This window comes from Prionailurus bengalensis, chromosome A3, assembly GCF_016509475.1.
Source record: "Prionailurus bengalensis isolate Pbe53 chromosome A3, Fcat_Pben_1.1_paternal_pri, whole genome shotgun sequence".
NCBI classification, from domain to species: domain Eukaryota; kingdom Metazoa; phylum Chordata; class Mammalia; order Carnivora; family Felidae; genus Prionailurus; species Prionailurus bengalensis.
Genome location: NC_057354.1, coordinates 11,267,366 through 11,288,314, shown reverse-complemented (window position 1 = coordinate 11,288,314; position 20,949 = coordinate 11,267,366). Strand labels below are relative to the sequence as shown.

The following is a 20,949-nucleotide window of genomic DNA, read 5'->3' as shown; positions in this document are numbered from 1 at the left end:
GACTCTCCTTCCAGCCTCTGCCAGACCCACCGGAGGCGTGGGTGCGTCCAGCCTACCTGGAAGCCTCTGCTTTTGTCGTCAGACAGGGCTGTCTTGATGAGGCCCAGACCCCCTGAAGAAGGGAAAAGCCAGAGAAATTAAAAGTAGGTCTCCAAGAGGAAATAAGCAATAAAAATTGGCCACATCTGTGAAACTGGGTGCTTCTCAAGGGCCAGACGCTGGACCTGGGTCGAAGCCCGGGGAGTGGACGTCACAGGTGCTGCCGTAATCGCGGTGGTCCTACACCTGCGGGAACCGTTGGAGGCCTCCGGGCACAGCCCCCTTGGGTGGCTCTCCGTCCAGGGGGTCCACCCAGGACCCTCCTCTCAGATGCCCCACCGCCTCCACCACCCGATTCCTAGCGCTTCCCGCCGGCTCCCGGAGGAGTCAGCTGCACGGCAATCCGGGATGGATTTGAGTCCTGGCCCCGCAGCTCACGGGCTGTGTGACTTGGGGGAAATCCGTTCTTGCTGAGCCTCAGTTTTCTCACCTGGGGGGCTTGTTGTAGACCAGAAGTTTCCACCTGTCTGCGGGCCGGGGGCTCAACCGAGGGAGCCGTGACAGGCATTGATGTATGCCACTCAGCCTCCAGCGTGACATTTTCCCAAGTGCACACTCTCTGGGAATGATCCGAGGGCAGGAAGCCCACGTGCTTCTCGGTTCCCACCCAGCACCTTGCACGAAGCCGCCGCCGGGAGCGACGCGCTTGATGGTTCTCAAATGACTCCCACTCTCCGTTCTGTTCCTTTTCACGGCCCGTGGGGTGCAGCTCCGTCAGAACCAGGGTCAGGCGGACCCGACCTCAAGCCCTTACTCAAATGTGGCCACGGAAGCTCTGGTCCCTCTCTCCAAGCTTCCGGTTCAGCGTCTGTTCCTGGGAAATAACCCCCTCTGCTTCCTAAGGTCGCCTGTGCATTTCTTTTCTTTTTTTTCTTTTTTTTAACGTTTATTTATTTTTGAGACAGAGAGAGAGCATGAATGGGGGAGGGTCAGAGAGAGAGAGGGAGGCACAGAATCTGAAACAGGCTCCAGGCTCTGAGCCGTCAGCACAGAGCCCGACGCGGGGCTGGAACTCACGGACCATGAGATCATGACCTGAGCCGAAGTCGGACGCTCAACCGACTGAGTCACCCAGGCGCCCCCGGCCTTGTGCATTTCAATTAAGACAGCATACGAAGCTCTTGGCTTCCGCTAAACTTGCTAACTGAGTTCGTGCATCACATATCTCACAACAGGCTCTTTGGGGTCAGGACACCCGTTACCTTCCTGCAAAGAATCGGCCGGTTTGGGGCACCTATTCTCTTCCTCGGATTGGGCGCGGCCGAGTGGGGAAGAAAACTGGCTATGTCAAGACTTTCTCTCTGCTTCCTCTGGCTTCCCTAGACTGGCTGCCAGCCCCTCGTCCTCCCCTCCAAGACCGCCCCACCCCCACCCCCAGAAAGGAAGACACCTTCAGCATCACCCCCGGTTGAGAATGTGAGCCTAGTGGAGCACGTTACCCGGTTTTATGGCATTGAAGGCAGGGCATCCCAAAGCCCAGCGAGACATCTGCGACAGACACGCGGTTTGACCCGTGGGTTCCCCGGGACTCTCCCTGCCCGGCTGCTCCCTGTGCTGTGCTCGTCTCCAGACAGCGCTCGGCAAGAGAGGTCAGCGGCTAAGCTCTCTGGCTTTCCTCTGACCTCGAGTCTCTTTGTTTGCCTTGTGCAGCAGCGGTCGAGAGTGGAAATCTCCACTCAGGGACGGGCCTCCTCTCTGTGCTAGAATCAGGAGAGGAGGCTGCCCAAGGGTCGGGAGGTCCGGTCACTGAGTTCCTACATGACACTGGCCAACGCCCAGCGCTTCCGTTTCCTTATCTCCATCGGCCGAGAACAGAAATTGCAGGTAAGTCTCGGCTCACGTTAGAGAAATTGAACGGTGGGAGGCGCTCCATAAACACCCCCTCAACACCCACTGGCGGAGGAGACAGGTTGCTTCTGGTGGAGCCTCGGGGTGGATTGATTCTGAGGCTGTTTGGGCTCACTGAGTGCTGGTCGATTAGCAAGGTCTTCCAAGACCCGAAGGACAGAAGGGAGGGTGTATTTGGTGGCACGTAGTCAGCACCCCAAGCTAGGGGCTCTGTAAGGTTCCTCAAAGCCCGAAATGGTTCAGAGTCTTGAGATCTCATTGGATCACGCAAAAAAAACTTCAGGAGAGCTCTCCGCTGATGTGGCCTTTCTCCTAACAGCACCACACTTCTCAGTGCCCATCACCGAGGCCCGTCCAGATCGCCACTTCCTTAGAGCCACGATGATGGATTCCACCAAGGAAATTTCCACTGAACTGGGTCACTGAAAATCAGCCCCACGACCCCCTACTCCCACCCACCCCGGTGGATCCAGCAACACCTGATGCCAAACCTAATTCTAGATTTTTAAGTTACATGAGCTAACGCATTCTCCTTTTTGCTTCCGCAGTATGAATCGGGGCTTTGTCATTCGTAACTCAAAGGGTCCTAATGCACAGATTCTTTCCTTTTCCCAAAATGAGGACCAAAAAAGGGTTTGGCTAGTATGAGAGTGAGGACGTTTGGGGCTTTGCTTTTGTTTTCGTTTGAGCCACCCAAACAAGAGGCCTAGAGTGCCGAGAAAGGACACCAGCTTCTTCAAATGCAGAAGACTGGGAGACACCTGCCGAGGGGTCTTTGTGATAAGATAGCCTCAGCTTTGGACAAGTAGAGTCGAAAAGGGGGCGAGTTGTCTGGAATATCTTTTTATTTGCCTCAAAATGTAGTTTTCGTGAATGCTTTTTCCTTAGTTTCTTAGGGCACGGAATCCAGCTTGGTTGAATTTTGTTTAAACACATTGGCATAAATCATAAATACCCTTGGGAAAGAACATTAACCAGCAACCAGCAACATTAACATCCCTCCACCCCCACCCGTCTCCTCCAGTTAAATGGACTGGAACCTCTCCACCTTGTCCCCAAAGGAAACTTCCCTGCCTGTCCTAGAACATTTCAGAATTGGGCTCCTGCCGTAAGTTTTAACATATCCTCACCACAGCTCAGCCTCCTGGCCGGGCCCCTCCACAGTGAGAGGAAGGCAGGGACCTTGGCATGGGAACTAACAGCTCTGGGCATTTCCGGAGTCTGGCTCTTGAAGTTTTTTCCTGGGGCAAATTCTTCCCTTCCCTTCCCGCCTCCCCATTCAGGAACCTCGGCGGTGGGAACATAGCAAAGGCTTTGGTGCCGAACAGATCCGGGGACAAAACCTAGTCTGTCACATTCTTGCTGTGTCATCATGGACAAGTTGCTTAACCTCTCTGAGCCTCAACTTTCTGCACAACGGGGATGATAATACCACCTGCTATGGAGGGCTGTTTCGGAGAATTCGACATTCTAAGGCTTGCACAGCCTGACATAGTCAACGTCAACGGGAGCACTTGTATTAGTAGTCGTGGCATTCTCACGATTTTTGTTCCTCTGTGTGGATGCACATCTTCCTGTGGGTTCCGCTGGGTTCAAATCCCAGCTCTGCCGTATAAGAGCTCTGTGACCAGGAACAAGATTGGCTCAGGGCAGAAATGAAGAAGGATGGAGGGGAGAGAGAGACACAGAGACGGAGACTGATGGCAAGCAACTTCCACAGCATTCGGCCACCCCGGTTTGAGACTCTCCATTTTCCGCCTGGTCACCCTTGGAGATCTATCTGCCCCATTCTTTCAAAAGCGAGGGATTGATCTTTGTTCCCCAGGAGGCATCTGAGGTCCCGGAGTCTACAGACAGGGACTGAGATGTGACAGAGGCTCTGACCACCGACTCCATGGTACTTTGTCACATGGCACCCGAACAGACTAAGACAATTGTCACTCACTGCTCTGAATGCTTCTCCTTCGGCACATTTGCCACAAGTCTGACGACTTAAGTGTGATAGTTTCTATAACAGTTAACAGTTTGAGAAATGGGACTGTGCTTTCCTCTTTGCCTCTTTGGGTAAACAGTCCTTCCCCTTGGTCCTCAGCTATCCATCTGCCTGGGGAAGATGTGCATCCATACAGAGGACAAAAAGCAGGATCGTGGCGATATTCAGTCGCTTACAAATCAAAACAGATTTTGCCACAAGACAGTAGACTTAAAGGCCACCACAGTGAGAAAACATTTATTGAATGTCCTTTAGGTACCAACTAGCATAGCAAAGGCACAGTACTTTCCCAGACTGTCAAGAGAATAGAGGTCTCCCTTTACCTATGCCCCCAGGCTTGCTCCCTACGCAGAAGGAGCACACGCACGGATGAAGGACTTCACCTCAGCTTCCTTCTCAGCTTCAGCCCAGCGAGTGCAGAGGCACGTAGGAGGGTGGTGGCACAGGGTATGGACACAGGGGCTACTGGGGCTCAAATCCCAGCTCCGCCATCCAAGAGCTCTGTGACCAGGAACAAGTTATTTCACTTCTCCGTGCCTCAGTCTCCTCATCTGTAAAACGGGACACGTCGCTTCTCGGCCTTTTGGCTAAGATCGAGTGTATAAAACAGGACACAGGCTACTTCCTCACAGTGTTGCTAGGCATATCTAATGAGTTACTGCTTAGTATAGACTCTGATATATAATGCTTCTAAGTATCAGCTACTTCTTTATTATTTATTTACTTATTCTATTTCTTTGTTTAATGTAAGTAGAGCCAGCTCCAAAGGCAGAGCTTTGCACTGATCCTCTGGGGGCTGGAGGAGGAAGTCGCGGGGAGGCCACTGCCCACCAGCTTAATTTGGGAGATCATGAAAATGCTGTAAGTTGCAAGGAGGGAAGCCTTCCCCAGCGTTGCACTTTCGCTGGCTACACGAGTCCTCCCGTGGCCGGGCTGGGACTCGGGATGTTCCTTTTCATGGGGGAGACGCTTTGTTAGGGTCGTGGGCAGCCCCGCAGGGTCCAGATGCGGTGGAGGCGAGGGCTCTGAGCCAGGGAAGGGACAAGTCAGCCAGGCAGGGCTCGGGGCCTAGAGCGTGCGCTCTACCAGCCGCCAGCTTCAGCCTCAAGGGCCAGAAGGGCCAGTAGTGATCCCCGGCAACAGACGTGGCTGGAGACCTCGCCTCCCCACCTCCGCCTAGGAGCCTCGGGGACTCTCCTGGGACTCCAGACCCCGTGCCACCTTAGGGGGGCTGAGGATGGAGAAGGAAATCTGAGAGCGAGCATGACCTAAAGACCTAAAGTAGTGGATCAGATTCAATTGACCAGATTAGACTAAGTCTAGCGTTCTTCCTCGTTGCCCCGGGACTGGGGTTTGTGAGAAATCTCAGCTCAGTTACAGGATACAAAGAAAGAACACTTTTTTCTGCAGAGGCACGTGATAGAGTGGCCTAAGATGCAGCCTCAACGTCAGTCCCCCAGGATGCAGCTCCTGGGGGCGGAACCGCGCCTGTCGGAACGGTGGGAGGCGTTCCATAAACACCCCCTCGATCAGTGAGGGTGCCATGCAATCCTGACTCTGACCGGCGACCAACAGGTGGCCCGTGTCTGGGAGTGGGGGAGGAGGAACTCTTTTCTCGCTTCCTTGGGGGAAGGGGGTAGAGGGGGTCCCGCCGCCTGGCCTTCGCCCTCCTCTTCAGCGCAAGCGGGCCCACCGACTTGTCTCTAAGGAGGGAAAGTGACAAAAGTGACGCGACGCCACCATTGGGGACTCAACCGTGCCCACGTGGGCGCATACACACGTGCACATCCCTAAGCACGCCCACGTGCGCCCGCACACCCACGCGCATGCGCACCTGCACCGGCACGCACGCCCACGGGCAGGCCGCACGCACGCGCCCTCCTGGCCGGCTCGCTGCGCTGGAGACGGGGGACGCCGTGGCGGGGAGCGGAGGGCCACGCGCCCGAGAAGAAGTGAGTCCCGCCCGCACCGCCGAGCAAACTGGGAGGCAGATCCTGCCCTGAACCTTGAGACGCCCGGAGCCCCGCCGACACCTCAAGGCGCCTGTGACGAAGCCTGAAGCCGAGGATCCGGCCGCCGCGCCTGCACCCCGACCCGCAGAAACTTGTGAGATCGTAGACGCGTGTTGTTTTAAGCCACTAAGCTGTGGGGACATGTGTTACGCAGGGTAGATAACTAATCCAGCCCCTCATTAGCTCTGTGCCCCTGAACCAGCTACTTAACCTTATGTGTGTTTCTTGATCCGAAAAGGGGCATCGTAACTGCACCCCCACCTTACAGGTTCATTGTAAAGACCAAGAGAATGAATGAATGAATGAATGAACGGGACACCTGGCTGGAGCAGTAAGTTTACACAATCAGGAAATGAAGCCCGAGGGGTGGGACAGAATGAAGCTGTAAAGAGCCCCCACCCCCACCCCGGGCAGCTGCCACAAGGCCCAGTGCCCAGCTGGGCCCCCAGGAAGGTCCGTCACCAAAGTGAAGCCCCACCCCCACCCTCACTTTGTCCCAGCGGGTTTCTCCTGGGGCTCGAAAGGACCAGTGCTCAGGGGTGCCTGTGGCCGGGGCGCCCAGCATCCTTCGCCCTCCACCCAGCCATCCCTACCCTGGGCTCTGCCATCCCTTCTTCGGGGATTATGTTCCCCTTGGGGCTGCTGTTGCCCAAAAGCTGGCCAGGCTCGGCGCCGTGGAGACAAACAAGCCACAGCATCTGATAGCTCTAGAAACTGACCCCCGTGGGAGAGCCGCAGCCAGCTGGCATGAGTCCCAGGAGCTGGCCACGGCTCCTAGGCATCGGTCCTGGGGGTGACAGGGGCTTTAGCCTTCCCATGGCAACGGATGCCTGACTCCAAGTCAGAACAGACTTTAGACTTGGATACATGTCACAGGGCCTGGGAGTCTTAACAAATATCATGTCCAGCCCTCCCTGTCCCAGGTCTGTGTCACCTCCAGACCTGAGCTGGGCCCATCATGGTGCCCACCTCTGAACCCCAGTTTTGAGTGCCCAGAGATGCGTACGTCTGTTCCCCATCTCATCTGGGGTTGGAGCCACTTGGGCAGAAGGGGCACAGAGGCCACAAGGCCATTGTCTGTCCTGCTCTCGCTCCTGAGCTGGGGATGCAAATCAGACCCTTGGCGTTCACAGGCATGGAGACTGGTTGCCAGCCTGTGGTAGTGGCTTGTGGTGACCCATCCCTCCTCCCGGGTCCTCCGCACTCAAGCCGATCCCACTTCTTAGATTCTGGGCACGTGGCTCTGGCCAAGCTGGGTATGGGCCCTGGTCTCCCAGTGAGGGGCAGGTACTAGCAGGAAGCTCCTGCACAGCGTGCATGAGCAAGTTAGGAGCCTGGCCCTGACCCACAGCCAGAAGGCACAGGGCTCCTTCCTTCTCGTCCTGATTTTGCGTCTTCCCTGCCAATGCTGTCCTATACATCACAGCGATTGGCAGAGGAGAATTTGCTCTGTGCCATTAGCTCCAGAAATCCCCATAAGCCCCCAAGGTAGGTTCTGCTATAATCCGTGTTACAGAGGGGCTGTCTCAGGCCTAGCTGGTCAGTGGGAGAGGCAGGATTTGAACCCAGGCAGTCTGGCTTTGGGACAGTGCTCTCTGTGATGTGGCTGGCTCCTACAGGCTTGCCAGCCACTCTCTCAGCTGCTAACACCCCCCCCCCACCCCACCCCCGGCAAAGCCCCGCAGGCTGGCTTTGTTCTTGGAGAGCCCCTGATCTGCCCAGGGGCCTCCAACTTTCTTGCTGGCTAAGAGAAGGCTCCTGGCTCTTCCTGCTGACAGAGTGGCTATTTCCCGGTCCCAAAGCCCCAGTTGTTGGAAATTACAATCCTTCCTCGTGGCTCCCAGCTCATGGCTTCGAGGGGCTCCTGATTGCACCCGTCTCCCATTAGCCAAAGCAAGTTATTTCTGTGGCCGTGACACAGGCGTGTTAAAAGGTAAACTGTCCTACATCATCTGGCGGTGTACTCGTTTGTCTCTGGCAGGCCCCATTCCGGCCCTGCCAGGACCCCGCGCTCCCCTAGCTGTCAAAGAAACAGCTTCATCCTGCCTGCAAAGGCCTTCGCCAGGCCTGGCCCGGCCCAGCCCGGCCCAAGAAGTCGGGGGTTGAGGACCCGACAGAGTGAATCACTCTGTGAGCATTTAACAGCATTGTCCCGATGACGAATAAATCACACCTTAATGGACCATTTTTCAACCTGTAACCCCAAGTCAGGACTCCTAAAATGTTACCAGATGTCAAGGATGAAATGGATGCCTCCGGCACGCTCCTGCACGCGTGAGGGTCGCACGCCTCCTACCTGCTTCCTACCCGCAGGAGAGACGGGCACTAGCGATGTGAGGCAGAACGCAACTTCGCGTTTGCCGCCGTGAAGACGTGAGCCAACCCCCCCCCACCCCCACCCGCCTTTTATAGCCTCTTTGTGGGAGATGTGTCTGGAGAGAGTGGAGAGAGGTGTGGGCCAGAAGACAGCACAGCTCAGATGGCTGGGAGAGAGAGTACAGTGACTCGAAGCCCTTGGAATGGGGTTGGAGGGTCTCAGAACCTTGCCAGCTTTGGAGTCAGAAAGAAAAGGTTTACTCCCAGATTTGCTATTTAGCAGCTGTGTGACCTTGAGCAAGGCAGTTCATCTCTCTGGCCTCAAACAGGGATAATCCTAGAACTCACTTCACAAGGTTGTAGACACGGGCTAAACGGGGGAAGGAATGAAAAGGGCACAGAAAAGTGCTCAGCACCTCGTATGTGCTGCACAAACTGTGTGGTAAGAGACGTGTTAGTAATAGCTAATGTTTACCAGGAGCAGTGTCCCCCAGAAGTTCATGTCTACCTAGAGACCTGGAGTGTGACCTTACTTGGGAGTCGAGTTTTACCGATGTGGTTAGTTAAAAGACGAGGTCACACTGGACGGAGGTGGCCCCAAATCCAATGATTGGTGTCCTTAGGAGGGGAAGAAGGCCACGTGAAGCCGGTGAATCGATGCTTATTCATTTGTTGACCCGTCCGGGGCAAGTCCAACAGCAGCCGAGGCCGGCACCCGGGACCAGCATCTTCTGGCCCGTTCGACACCCTCAAACAACCCCTAAGGTCACCCCTGGATTTCTGCGATCTGGATTTGCTGTCATTGCTGCTGCTAGGTCGGGGGGTGGGGGGGAGCGGGGCGAGATGCAGGCCAGACCACACGTTATGGTGCCGTCCCGACAGCAAAGATCCCCTACGCTGGGTCAGGAGTGTTTTTCCACCAGGAAACAAGAACAGTTCATGTGAGTTTGTTCACCCTTTGTCCCAGGATACAAAAATGTGAGAAATGCACAAGGGCTCTGGCCACAGAGGGACACTGCATCTCGCCCCCGAGATCCATTTCCTGCACGGGGCTGAGGGTCAGGGCAAAGACCCCTGCAGGGAGAGTCAGGACGAGTGCCGCCCTGCTGCGCGCTTGCCGAGGGGAGCCAGAGAGGCTCCCCTTTCTCTGGGCCCTGCTTTTCTTATCTGTAAAATGGAGGTGGTGATGCCTGCTGCCTGGTCCCTGAGCTCACCTGAGTTAAGCTCTAGCAGATGTCGTCACTGCAGGTAAGGTCCTCTTGGGCTCTTTTCCTCTTGTTCTCCCAAAGAGGTCAACCGCATGAGACATGAGTCCCTCTCTCAGTGCCTCCCCCAGCCCCCACTTTATAACAAGCCGCCTGGACCCTGGCAGTCAGTCCGTATGTATCCACTAAGCCCCAACTGCATGCACGATGCCGTGCCCGTCTCCGGGAGGATATTCACAGTTGTCAACCCTGTTGATTAACAGTGTCAGAATGGCCACTGTTTATTGAGCATTTGCTAGATCCAAAGCCTTGCGTGCTTTGCCTCTCTTAATCCTCGCAGCACATCTGTAAGACAGTGTCATCAGAACCCCGGTTTTTGAGAGAAAACTCCGTTCGGAGGGAATGCGACTTGCCCAAGTCCACACGGTTAGTCTGGACTCCCTTTCTACCCTGCTTCCAAATGAGTCATTACTGCCTGCAGGCGCCCACAGCCCAGTGCAGCGATGAGACCCACCCATAATGAGACATTCCTAACACAAGCTTGTACTTCTCATGTCTGACATAGTGTCAGACACTTCATAGTGTTACGTCACTAAGACCTCCCAAGACCTTCCTGAGAAGTTGTTACCGTTATTATTATTATTATCCTGCTTAAACAGATGAGGACACACAAGTCCAGGGGGTTGTGTGGGTGGGAGTGCTAGAAAGTCGGGACCAAATCCAGCCTCTTCCGCAGCTCGGATTCTCAGTCACTACTCGTTTTTGCCTCCCTCAAGGGAGCTGGATTCCGTTGGTGCTCAATCAGTACAGAGACAGACAAGGGTGTTGGAATCCAGATCCCGGCAGGCTTCCTGGAGGAAGAGGATTGCAGAGGATGGGCAGAACCTGCATGGCACAGATTTCCTGTCTCCAGACCACCTCAGGGCATCTGTCAGGAACCTGGGAGCTGGATGGCCCAGCCGCAACCTTCTGAAACTCACTTCGTGGCGCCTCACTCCCCTGAGGGACTCCAGAGGAATCTGTCCCACCTAACCCCGCCTCCCACAGGCCTGTCTGCATGCCAGGCCAGGGCTGGCCCTTCACCCACAGACCTCTCATTCTGCAGGCCCCAGCAAGGAAAATCAGAGCCAAGGTTATCGTGGGGGTCACATACCTTAGGGGAGGGGTGGGTATACAAAGCCACAAGTTATTCAATGCAGCATTATTTGCGATCACAAAAGATTGGAACCAGTCTCACGTCCATCAGCAGGGGACTAGGTTAAGATACTTTGGCGTGATCACCTACGACTCAGGTGTCCACGGGGGAAGAGCGGGAGGCTTGTGAGTAAATCCTAAAAGCTGACATTTATGAGGGACTTGACCCTCTCCCGAGTGCGTTAACTCATTTGACCCTACGTCAATCTCCGGAGGAGAGACCGTTATCACTTTAAAGTGAGGAAACCGAGGCACCAAGAGGTCGAGTCCCCTGCCCACCGCTCACGGCTCTGAGCAACACAGCTGGGCTTGGTGCAGGCGGTGCGTGTCAGAGCCCCGCTCAGAAGCACCCTGCCACGTGGCCTCCTGGCTCCTCTGTCCCAGGGGCCCCTCTGCCGGGAACTCCCCAGAACCTGGGAGAGGAGAGAACCACACAGATGACCTTCAGCCCCTCCCGGCCCACGCTGGCCTGGGGGAGCAGGTGTAACCAGAGGAGCCTGACTGAAGCCTCCCGCGTCTGCAACAGATTGTGATAACTCGGACGCGGTGGTAGCCAGCTTCTCTCCACAGTCAATTATGGCCAGCGGGGGCCCACTGGTTATTTTTATAGCCTTTCCTGGAGTCATGACAAGGAAAACTAAACGAGCCACAGGACCCCTTTCATCACTAACAGCCGGGTTTCACAGTTGGGGGTGGAGGAAGGACAGAAAAAAATCACTTTTTTTCCCCACTTTTGAGCTAATCAACGGAACTCGAGGCTGGGCGGCCAACGTGTTGGTGTTGAGAAAAGCTGTTCTCAAGCAGAACTAATTGGCAACAGGAATGGAATCTTTTCCCCCCAAAAAGTATAAACACGCCTGATCCCTGGGAATTACCCTTTGGAATAGGTATTCCAGACATGTTGTATGCAACTGCACGGCCCTTCGGCTCACACAGGCGAGGCCAGAGGCGGCCTGCACTGCTTGTGGCTCAGCCTGGTCAGCCTTGTTCTCAACGGGATGGTCACAAAGGCCAGTGGCCCAGACCAGCCCAGCCCGGAGTGGACATTTGCTCCCCTGCTGCCCCGTACCCCTTCCTTCCTCCTAGAAACAGCAGTTGGCTTTGGGATACCTCATGCCCTGATTGCAGACGCTGGTTTGGGTGGAATTCATCCCCTCTCTCCTCCGGGGCTGAGCCCTGGTAGGTGTAAGCCAGTGAACAGATTCCAGGAAATTTTTAGGAATAGGCACACACCCCAATAAGAAACAATAAGGTACAAAAAGGAATATTTAGTGACGCTTCTAGAAAAGAGAGCTCTTGCCATTTTTAGAGGTGCAGAGAGGTTGAAGCGACCTACCCAGAGGCACACAGCATTGTAGAAGGAGATCCAGGATACGAACCCAGGTCTGTAGGATTGAGGAGTTTTTTTTGACATTTGACTTCTAGGCTCTACCAAGAGGTGGCGTAACCTAGCGAGGAAGCCAGACGAGACGGATGCAGACCCATCTCTGCGGTTTACCACCTGTGTGATTTCAGGCAAGTTACTTAACCTCTCTGCACCTCAGTTTCCATATCCGTGAAGTGGGGCCTAAAAGAGCACCTCTATCTATGGGCTCTGAGGGTTGAATGGATTAACAGCAGTACACGTAGGGTGTGAGCAACTGTACCTGTCACGGAGTGAGGATCTGTCCCCACCCCGCGGCACTCTGTTGCCCCCGCACGGGAAGAGCCAGACCGACTGACGGCTAGAGAAGGGGAGGAAGGCGAGAGCAGTGGTGTCCGGGCAAGGTCTGTGATCCCTACTCCGCGATTTCCCCCCTGTGGCACGGCTCTCGGGCTCGGCTCCTTTCCAGGAACAGCCACACCGCAAGGGTGTGAGACATCACGAACCCGCAGCCCGGTCGAGGCTTTTGGATATTCTTAGACCCAGAGATGCACAGTCAGTGGCAGCAGGGCCTGTCCGCGGTGGTGGTGGTAAAGAGCGGGGGGAGGTGCCACCCGGTCGCGTGGCAAAAAGGAAGACGTCAGACAAATGCCCTGTGGCAGGGGGCTCGCGTGAATTGGCGCAGCCACGCTGGGAAATAGTTCAGGACGTTATTTCCCGTTCCCTGCACCCCAGTGGTTGCGCTTCTGGGAATGCACGTGAGACCCACGCCAGCGTGCACGGCCCGGGACAGGTGCAAGAATGCTCAAAGCAGCGCCTTTCAGTTTTGCAGACAGACAAGTGGGAAGCACCCCAAATGCCTGCGGACGGGGAACACAAGTGGCGACGTGCCGCGTCCTAGCACGCGACAGTAGAAAAGAAAGAAACGAGGAGCCGTGTGCCGTCACGGGGGTAAATTTTAGTGGCAGATGCTTTATGGAAACATAAGTGGCACAAGACAACATACATCTTTTTATAACCTTTAAAATTAGTGAAAGTCAATATATCATTTTTGTATAAACGCAGAAGCTATATAATTCTTTTCTAAACAAGGGAAGTCGGGATGATGAAAACATTCTGCGAGGGGACAGTGGTGTCGGTTGTATGACACTGAGAGTGTGTTCGATGCCATTATAAACTCGAAAATGGTTCAAGTGGTAAATTTTATGTATATTTTTGCACTAATTGAGAAAACCTTTTTACTGTTGATTTGAGAGAGTGTGAGCAGGGGAGGGGCAGAGAGAGAGGGAGACAGAGGATCCAAAGTGGGCTCCAGGCTCTGAGCTGTCAGCACAGAGCCCAGTGTGGGGCTCAAATCCACAACGGTGAGATCGTGCCCTGAGCAAAACCAAGAGTCGGACGCTTAACCGACTGAGCCCCCCCGGGTGACCCGCCACAACTTTTTTTAACAAACCATAGGAAGATAAACACAAAATTTAAGCTCATACCTCCTGCAGTGGGAAGGAGCATGTAAGTAGATGTAAATAGTTGTGGAAGTTCTAGTTCCTGGGCTGGATGGTGGCTATACACGGGTTTTTTTGTGTGTTTTTTTTTTAATGTTTATTTATCTTTGAGAGAGCAAGACAGAGCGCAAGCGGGGGAGGGGCAGAGAGAGAGGGAGACACAGAATCCGAAGCAGCTCCAGGCTCTGAGCTGTCAGCACAGAGCCCGACGCGGGGCTCAAACTCACGAGCTGTGAGATCCTGACCTGAGCTGAAGTCGGACACTCAACCGACTGAGCCACCCAGGCGCCCCAGTATACAGGGGTTTTTATAAATAAATGTAGTGAGACTGCTTGATGGAAGGGGGTGGGACCGTTCCAGGGCCTCTCTCAGCGTGTCTTGAGAAGGTTATGATTAACTCGCTTCTACCTGACGTCCGCTTTATAAGTCGAGGAAAGCTCTCGGGACCAGGGATCTAACGGCTGCTGGACCAGTGAGCAAGGCCTTCAGCCATTCCCTCTGGTGTGAACCAGGCGTGGGACTCTTTGGTCCCTGGTGGGTGGGGGCACCCGGTGGTGCATTTAGAGGGCATGTATATGCCACATGCTTCCTCCTGCAGGGGATTCCTGTCCCCTCACTCGTTTGGAAGGCAGTGCTGGGCATGCTCCTCAGAGGGGGGCTCCCAGCCACACGGGGGCAGGGATGGTGGGTCCAGCTCAGGGGATAGCCCGGTGACAGCCCCCTGGCCACAACAGAATCCCATAACCTGCCTGATTCCCAGCGTGTCCACACTCGGGTGTGGAGATGGTGTTGTTTACAGGGCCCTCCGTGCCCACCTGAGATAGATGAGAGGGGTGAGCACAGGGGCCTCGTGAAGAGTCCAGAATGTGAGCTGGGGTTGGTCTGACAACACATCCAGTGATGTACAATTCAGCTGACTCTCACTGTTATGCAAATGAACGGCCACTGCATAAGTTGGCACAGGCTATTAGAATGTGGTATTCATAAATGAAATGTAGCGTGTGACTAGAGATTCCTGGTGACCCTAATTCAGGGTTCTCCCAAAAAATCTGACTGCCTTGTCACCCTTGGCAACATAGCAAGGCAGGTATTTCCACAAGTATTAATTGAGTGCCTTTATTGAGTGCCTACTCTGGAATATAACACTGAACAAAATAGGCAAAAAAAAAAACCCCAAAAACCTGTGCCCTCAGGAAACTCACATTCCAGTAGGGGACATTTAAGAAAAGAAAATGATATCGTATGGTAGATGATGATAAGTGGTAAGGAGTGAGCCGTATGGAGAACGAGTGTCCCAGGCAGAAGGGAAAGCAATGCAAAGGTCCTGAGGCAGGACTGTGCCTAGCACAACTGAGAACAACAGTTCTCAGTGTAGCAAGGAGGAGAGCAGAGGGGTAAGTCCCACATCCTGCTGGGCCCTGTGGGCATGGTGAGGCCTCGGCCTTTTACTCTGGGTGAGGTGGGACCAGAACTGAGAGGGATAGGGTGTTCTGAGCAGAGGAGGGATGGGATCTGATTTCATCTTAACAGGACCCCACCGGCTGCAGGTAGAGAATAGACTGTCAGAGAAGCCAGAAAAGCAGAGACACCAATGGGGAGGTAACTACCAGAGTCCAGAGACAAATGGCCTCTTGCACCAGGGTGAGGGCAGAGTGGGGACAGGAAGCGGTTAAAGGAAAAGCCAATAGAATTTCTTTTTTACTGAAAAGTGGAAACAGCTGGGTTCTACTTGTGTGTTTTGGGGTCACGAAAGTTTGCGATGTGGTTATCAAAATGGATCCCTTCTTCCAGCTTCCTGGGGCTTCCGATACATAGGCATTGAAAGGAATGTTTTAAGGACGCCTGGGTGGCTCAGTTGGTTAAGTATCTGACTCTTGGTTTCGGCGAGGGACTCTTGGTTTCGTGAAACTCACAATTCATGAGTTCGAACCCCGCGTTGGGCTCTGTGCTGACATCGTACAGCCCACTTGGTATTCTCTCCCTCCCTGTCTCTCTGCCCTTTCCTGCCTCTTTCTCAAAATAAATAAACTTTAGAAAATTTGAAAGGCATGCTTTAGGTCTCCATGAGCTAACGTGGATGAACACTCGGGATATATTGGCAGGTGAGAAAAGGAAGATACAAAATAGAATATATAGAAAGATCCCATTTTTGAAAATTGAAGTTACAAAAAAAAGAACGATGTGAAAATGGCTGAATGAATGGTCTGGAAGAATAGACACATGACTCTCCACTGTGGTTACCTGGAAGGGGGGCCACTGGGATTTAAGCTCAGGATCGACCTCCGGACCACACAAAATAAGTATAAAACCCACTTTTAATTCTCTTTAAAATTGCAGTGAGGGGCGCCTGGGTGGCTGAGTCGGTTGGGCTTCCGACTTCGGCTCAGGTCATGATCTCGCAGTTCGTGGGTTCGAGCCCCACGTCGGGCTCTTTGCTGACAGCTCAGAGCCTGGAGCCTGCTTCGGATTCTGTGCCTCCCTCTCTCTCCGCCCCTCCCCCGCACTTGCTCACTCTCTCTTTCTCTCTCTCTAAAAAACAAATAAACATTAAAAAAAGTTGCACCGAGCATGGCTCTGTTCTTGCCATCGGAGCTGTGCTTCTCTTAGCCCATGACCCCACCTGGGCCTCCTCCTTGGCCTCGACTGTAAGAGACGGAACTCTGGAATGAGAAATACTTTCCTCTCCTTGCTGGCTTGGGAGATCTGGAAAAGGCCCACCTGGCTCCCAGGGTTTCTAAAAATAGAAAGTTGTCTTAACTTTCCTATAGGTTTGGCTTTGCTGTTCCTTCTACTGGTTCCAAGATGCTGTTTCTATTAGAGAATCATGCTTTGCGCATGAAAATGAAGTGCGGTGGGGGCGAGCCCTTAAGCAGATGGAATTAACCCATGAGGGGTCACCAGAAATGCCCCCACATGCGGAGCCAATGAAGGCAGCGAGGAGCCCGGGGCCTTTGCCACTGCCCGTGTAGATGACACCTTCTACCCTACCCAGTCTCTGCATCCGTTCCAGCGCCCAGAGGGGAGGAGAGGAGTTGGACTGTTGGTGTGCTCTAGGCAAGAGGAGGAAGCTGAAGCATTTATGTCCTGGCTTTGAGTCTGGAGTCTTAACTCTTATGGAGTGAGGGCTGAGGATGGCCCAGGACAGGATTTCTGAGACCCTGAGCACAAGCATATGTGCTGCGGGGCCATCGGTGTGCTGGTCAAGGTGAACACCCAGCCTCCAGGGGAGATCGAGTGTGTGTGCGTGCGTGTGTGTGTGCGTGTGTGTGCACATAGATGCACATACCCACATACACACTTAGGTTTATTACAGATTGTACCGAAGTAAAGGATGAGTCGCACACAATTTACAAATACAGATAAGATGTGTGGGCTTCATACGCTCAACTGATTCACCCAGGGTGGTTTTGTTGATTTTTGCCCCCAACGCTCGTACCTGTAATCAGCCCGTGGTCACAACTGATGAGTGAGGGCAATTCTGGAAATTACGTCTGGAAAAACACTCACCAGTTACAACCGATGAATGAGGAAAGCTGGTTGGGATCTTCCATCCCCTTAAGGAATAAGACAAAACTGATACAACGAAGTGTATCGGAGCTGATTCCTCTGTCAGCGAAGGGAGCAAGTGCACAAGAAACAGCCGCGGAGGTGCCACTTTTATGCCTAATCTGCGTCATTAACGTCTCCTGTCTCCTTTCTCAAATCTAGACAATGGACAGATCGAGCCCTGAGTTGTACTGTTACCAGTTCCCGTGGCCTAACGACTCCCGCCGTGGCCGATTTCAGGCTGCCGACTAGAAGTCACTCCGCCCGGCCTTGGGGACAGACGTGCAGCGGCAGACAGGTACCGCGGGAACATTCCTAACAGCGACGCGTACTTTCAGAAACGGAAGGCTATGGGCTTTGATTACTTCCTCCCTTTGCAGCATCGTTTATTTGGTTACAAGCTCATGAAACTTAATTTTTAATAATGGCTCTGTTTGGCGAGTTCACCAGGTTTCTGAAAATGTGACACTTGGCTTTCCAGAGCCGGTACAAGCTGGCTCCAACACACCGCTGTGTAGGGAGCACGCGGCAGAGAGTGTCCCGGCTTGGGGAGGAAGCTCTTCCCTCCGTCTCTGCCCAGAACCCAGAGCGGCCTGGGTACGGAAAGGGTAGGGGCTCTGGGAACCTCAGACGGACAGTGGCCTTGGGGGCAGAGGCAAGAGGAAGCCGGAGAGGACAAGCAGGGCAAGAGCCCAGTCGGTGGGCATATGTGAAGACACCGCTCTGCAGCTCCCCAGAAAGATCTGGGGGGTCCTGGGGGCGGTGCTGAGTTTCCGCTGCAGGGTCGGTGACGGCTTCCCAGCCAGCACGCATCTGGGCTCAATCGCTCCCCACAAAAGCAACCCATTCGGCTCCCAAAGGCCTGTGACCGCTGACGTCAGTAACGAGGCACTTCGCGCCATCGGTCTCTTCTTCAGGCCCGCCTTTGTGCCAGCCTCCGGCGCCTTCCCGGTGGCAGGGCTCTGAGGGGGACCGTCCTCTCCTCGAAGCTTGTTGAGCACTTAAGTGCACTCCAACCAGAGCCACAGAGTTTTAGAGTCGCAAGGAGATTTCAGAGATTTCCTAAAATAACCCCCTCGTTGTGTAGATGAGGAAACACAGAGGCCCAGAGACGGGAGGTGACAGAGGCCCAGAGACGGGACGTGAGTTGCTCAGGGCTACAAGAAAAATCCAGGGCAGAAGTGGGTAGGGTGACCTATCGTCCCTGTGTGCCCAGCACCGAGGGGACTGCCGGGCCCCCACCCAGGTCTCAGCTGGAGCCCAAGACAGAGGGCCTGAGCCAGTCGCTGAAAGGAAGGAGGCCTGAGCCAGAGGTACCGCAAGATGGAATTTTCCAAGAGAAGAGAGGAGAGGAGGCCACATCGCGGTGCCGGGATCTCCAGCTCCGCCCGGAGGCCTGTTCCCCGTGGGATCTCCCACCTGCCGGCTGTGTCACTGTAACATGCGTCCCTCCGTCCCTCCCTCCGTGCCAGGGAGACGCTCGGAGACTTTTATCTGTGTCTTATCTCTGGCTGCCGCTGCCACAGCTGTGGGGATGTCTATGCAAATGGCCGCCGATAATATTAATATGTGATTCCCCCAGGGGAGGCGGTGGAAAGCGCTGAATGTGTTTCACAATTCTGTTCCGTCCAGAGGAGGAGTGGGGGCCCAGAATGATTCGAAACAGATTTTTGGAAAGGCAGAATAAAATTGGAACAAAACCCAGTAGAGGCATGTGCCACTCTCCCCACGCCCAGCCCTCTCCACCCCTGCCTGATACTAACCCTCCTGTCCTGCCCCCAGGAGCCTCCCACGGCAGGGGAGCAGGGTGGCGGGCACAACGCCTGGTGCCGGGCACTCTTCCTTCAAGCCGGGGGCCCCTGCCCATCCCAGGACGTGGGCCCCCACCCTGGGCGGACATACCGTCCGGAGGTACAGCCTGCTCAGCCTGTGGCTTCCTCTGACTTCCCTGCCCCCCTCCTACAGGGAATGCTCCCCTTGACACCCCCTCCTCCTCCACCCCTGCTTCCTGGGGAGATCACAGAACCCTAGATCAGGAAACAGCCCACTGGAAGCAGAAAGTGCAAGTCAGAAAGACAGAGACCTGATTCCGATCTGTGCCGCTGACCAGCCGTGTGACCTTGGGCAAGTCACTTCGCTTCTCTGAGCCTCTCTTTGCTCAGTGTACAACTGAGGGCAATAATACCAGGCGCACCAGAGGCCCATGGGGATTCCCTGGGCTGGGGCTTCGCAAATGCCAAGCACGGCGCCTGACATTGGCAGATAACACCAGAGACACGGTCCTAGTGAAAGCCCCTTGAAGGTCAGCTGTCGACCCACTCCGCGTCAGCAACAGGACACACACACGGAGGCCCGCCTCCGGGAAAGGGAGAGAACTTGCCCGAGGCCACACAGCGGCCCCTGCAATCCCATCCTGCCTCTTCCTCACAGCCTCCCTTCCCCGGTGGAGCACCAGGGCGGAGTGTGAGGGGGGGCCGCCCTCCTCACACCTCACCTCCCTCTAGCGTCTGGTCCACACGCCAGCACTCACCATGGAGCAGGTACGGACTTTCAGGCCCGGTTACGCGTCCTCCTCCAGGCAGCCTGGCTTTCTCTGCCGCCCAGGCGAGCGTCGGCTGCCGGTTCCCATCCAGGACTAGAGTCGAGCTAGGACTCGGGGAAGCCAGTCCAGACTGGCCACTCAGAAGGTCGCTTCCGAGGAGCCCACTGTCCCCCGGGCTTCCTTGTGGTGCTGCAGGACGTGGGACGGCACGCTGCAGGGCTCCGATAGCACGGCCCGGCTCTTATCTGGCCCGTGTCAGGGTGCGGGCAGCGGGAGCCGGGGTTCCAGGAAGCCCGCCCGGGGCCCCCCCGGCCGGCCGCTCTCCCCGGATGCTGCCTGCTGCCGTGGATGTAGCCGATTGCCCGTCAGTGTCACTGAGCTCTGCCACGGAGGATTCCATGCTGGCCCCCAGCAGGCGGGGCCCCCACCCCTTCACGTCCCACCCCCCACTCCCATCTTGGCAAGGGGACGGGAAAAGGCAGCTAATTTCAAGTCCGCACAGCGCTTGTGGTCGTGTCCTGAACTCTCCACGATTAATCACGGAGCATCTGATTTCTGCTTTGCCTCAGAGGGGGGTGTGGGGACGCCTGGAAGTTTCTGTTTACTCCATTCTGCGCCGGGGCTGTGTGCTAATCACAAACAGACAGGGACGCAGCCTTGCCCTGCCTCCCCTGCCTCTGCCCCCCCTTCTTACCTTGCCACTTTCAAGTCCCCTCCTCGCCTTCTCTCCTTTTCCTCCTTTCTTCCCTCCTCCCCATGCGACCCCCTCTGTCTGTCGGACCTGATGCTGCACACACCCCTTCCTGTGCTCCTTGTTTCCCGGGTGTCCCATTGTCCCCTCTGCACCTCCCACCTCTCCTAGGGTGCAAATTAGCTTGGCCCTTTCCCTTTATGTCTTTAGAGTTAGCGGTCCGTTCCTTTTACTGCCTTTTTTCCTTTTTTTGTTTTCCTCCAGCCTAATATTTTCAGGGTTTGCCCCCACCCCTGCCGCCCCTGTTACACGTGTACATACGACTCCTACAGACTTGATGGTGTCCCGGTCAGGGGGTGGGGTCCAAACACGACAGACACACAGGCGGGTTCCTTTTGTCACCTTGGCACATCAGCTTTGGGATTCGGCTCAGAGAATGGACTCGGGAACAAAGCCCCCATTGACCACCCCTGCAGAGGAGCCTGGCCCTGCGGAACCATCCAGCCTGTAACACCTAGAGATGAATTTCTCTCTGCCTCCCCTTGGCTCCTTTCTACCCCCTGCAGCCACTGCAGACGAGGAGGAGCCGGGAGTAAACAGCCCCCGAAGAACAGGGACTGCCACCCCTCCCCACAAAC

General features: G+C 55.0%; 1 protein-coding gene across 1 annotated transcript in view; it reads right to left on the bottom strand.

Annotated features, from left to right (window-relative positions):
- The window catches only part of RIPOR3 (RIPOR family member 3), a 75,495-nt gene extending 55,781 nt beyond the window's left edge, over positions 1-19,714 (bottom strand). The window contains exon 1 of the mRNA XM_043553680.1: positions 19,609-19,714. Within this exon, the coding sequence (XP_043409615.1) occupies positions 19,609-19,611 (3 nt within the window). The 5' untranslated portion in view covers positions 19,612-19,714. The remainder of the gene's footprint in view (positions 1-19,608) is intronic.
- Positions 19,715-20,949: the final 1,235 nt, after the last annotated feature.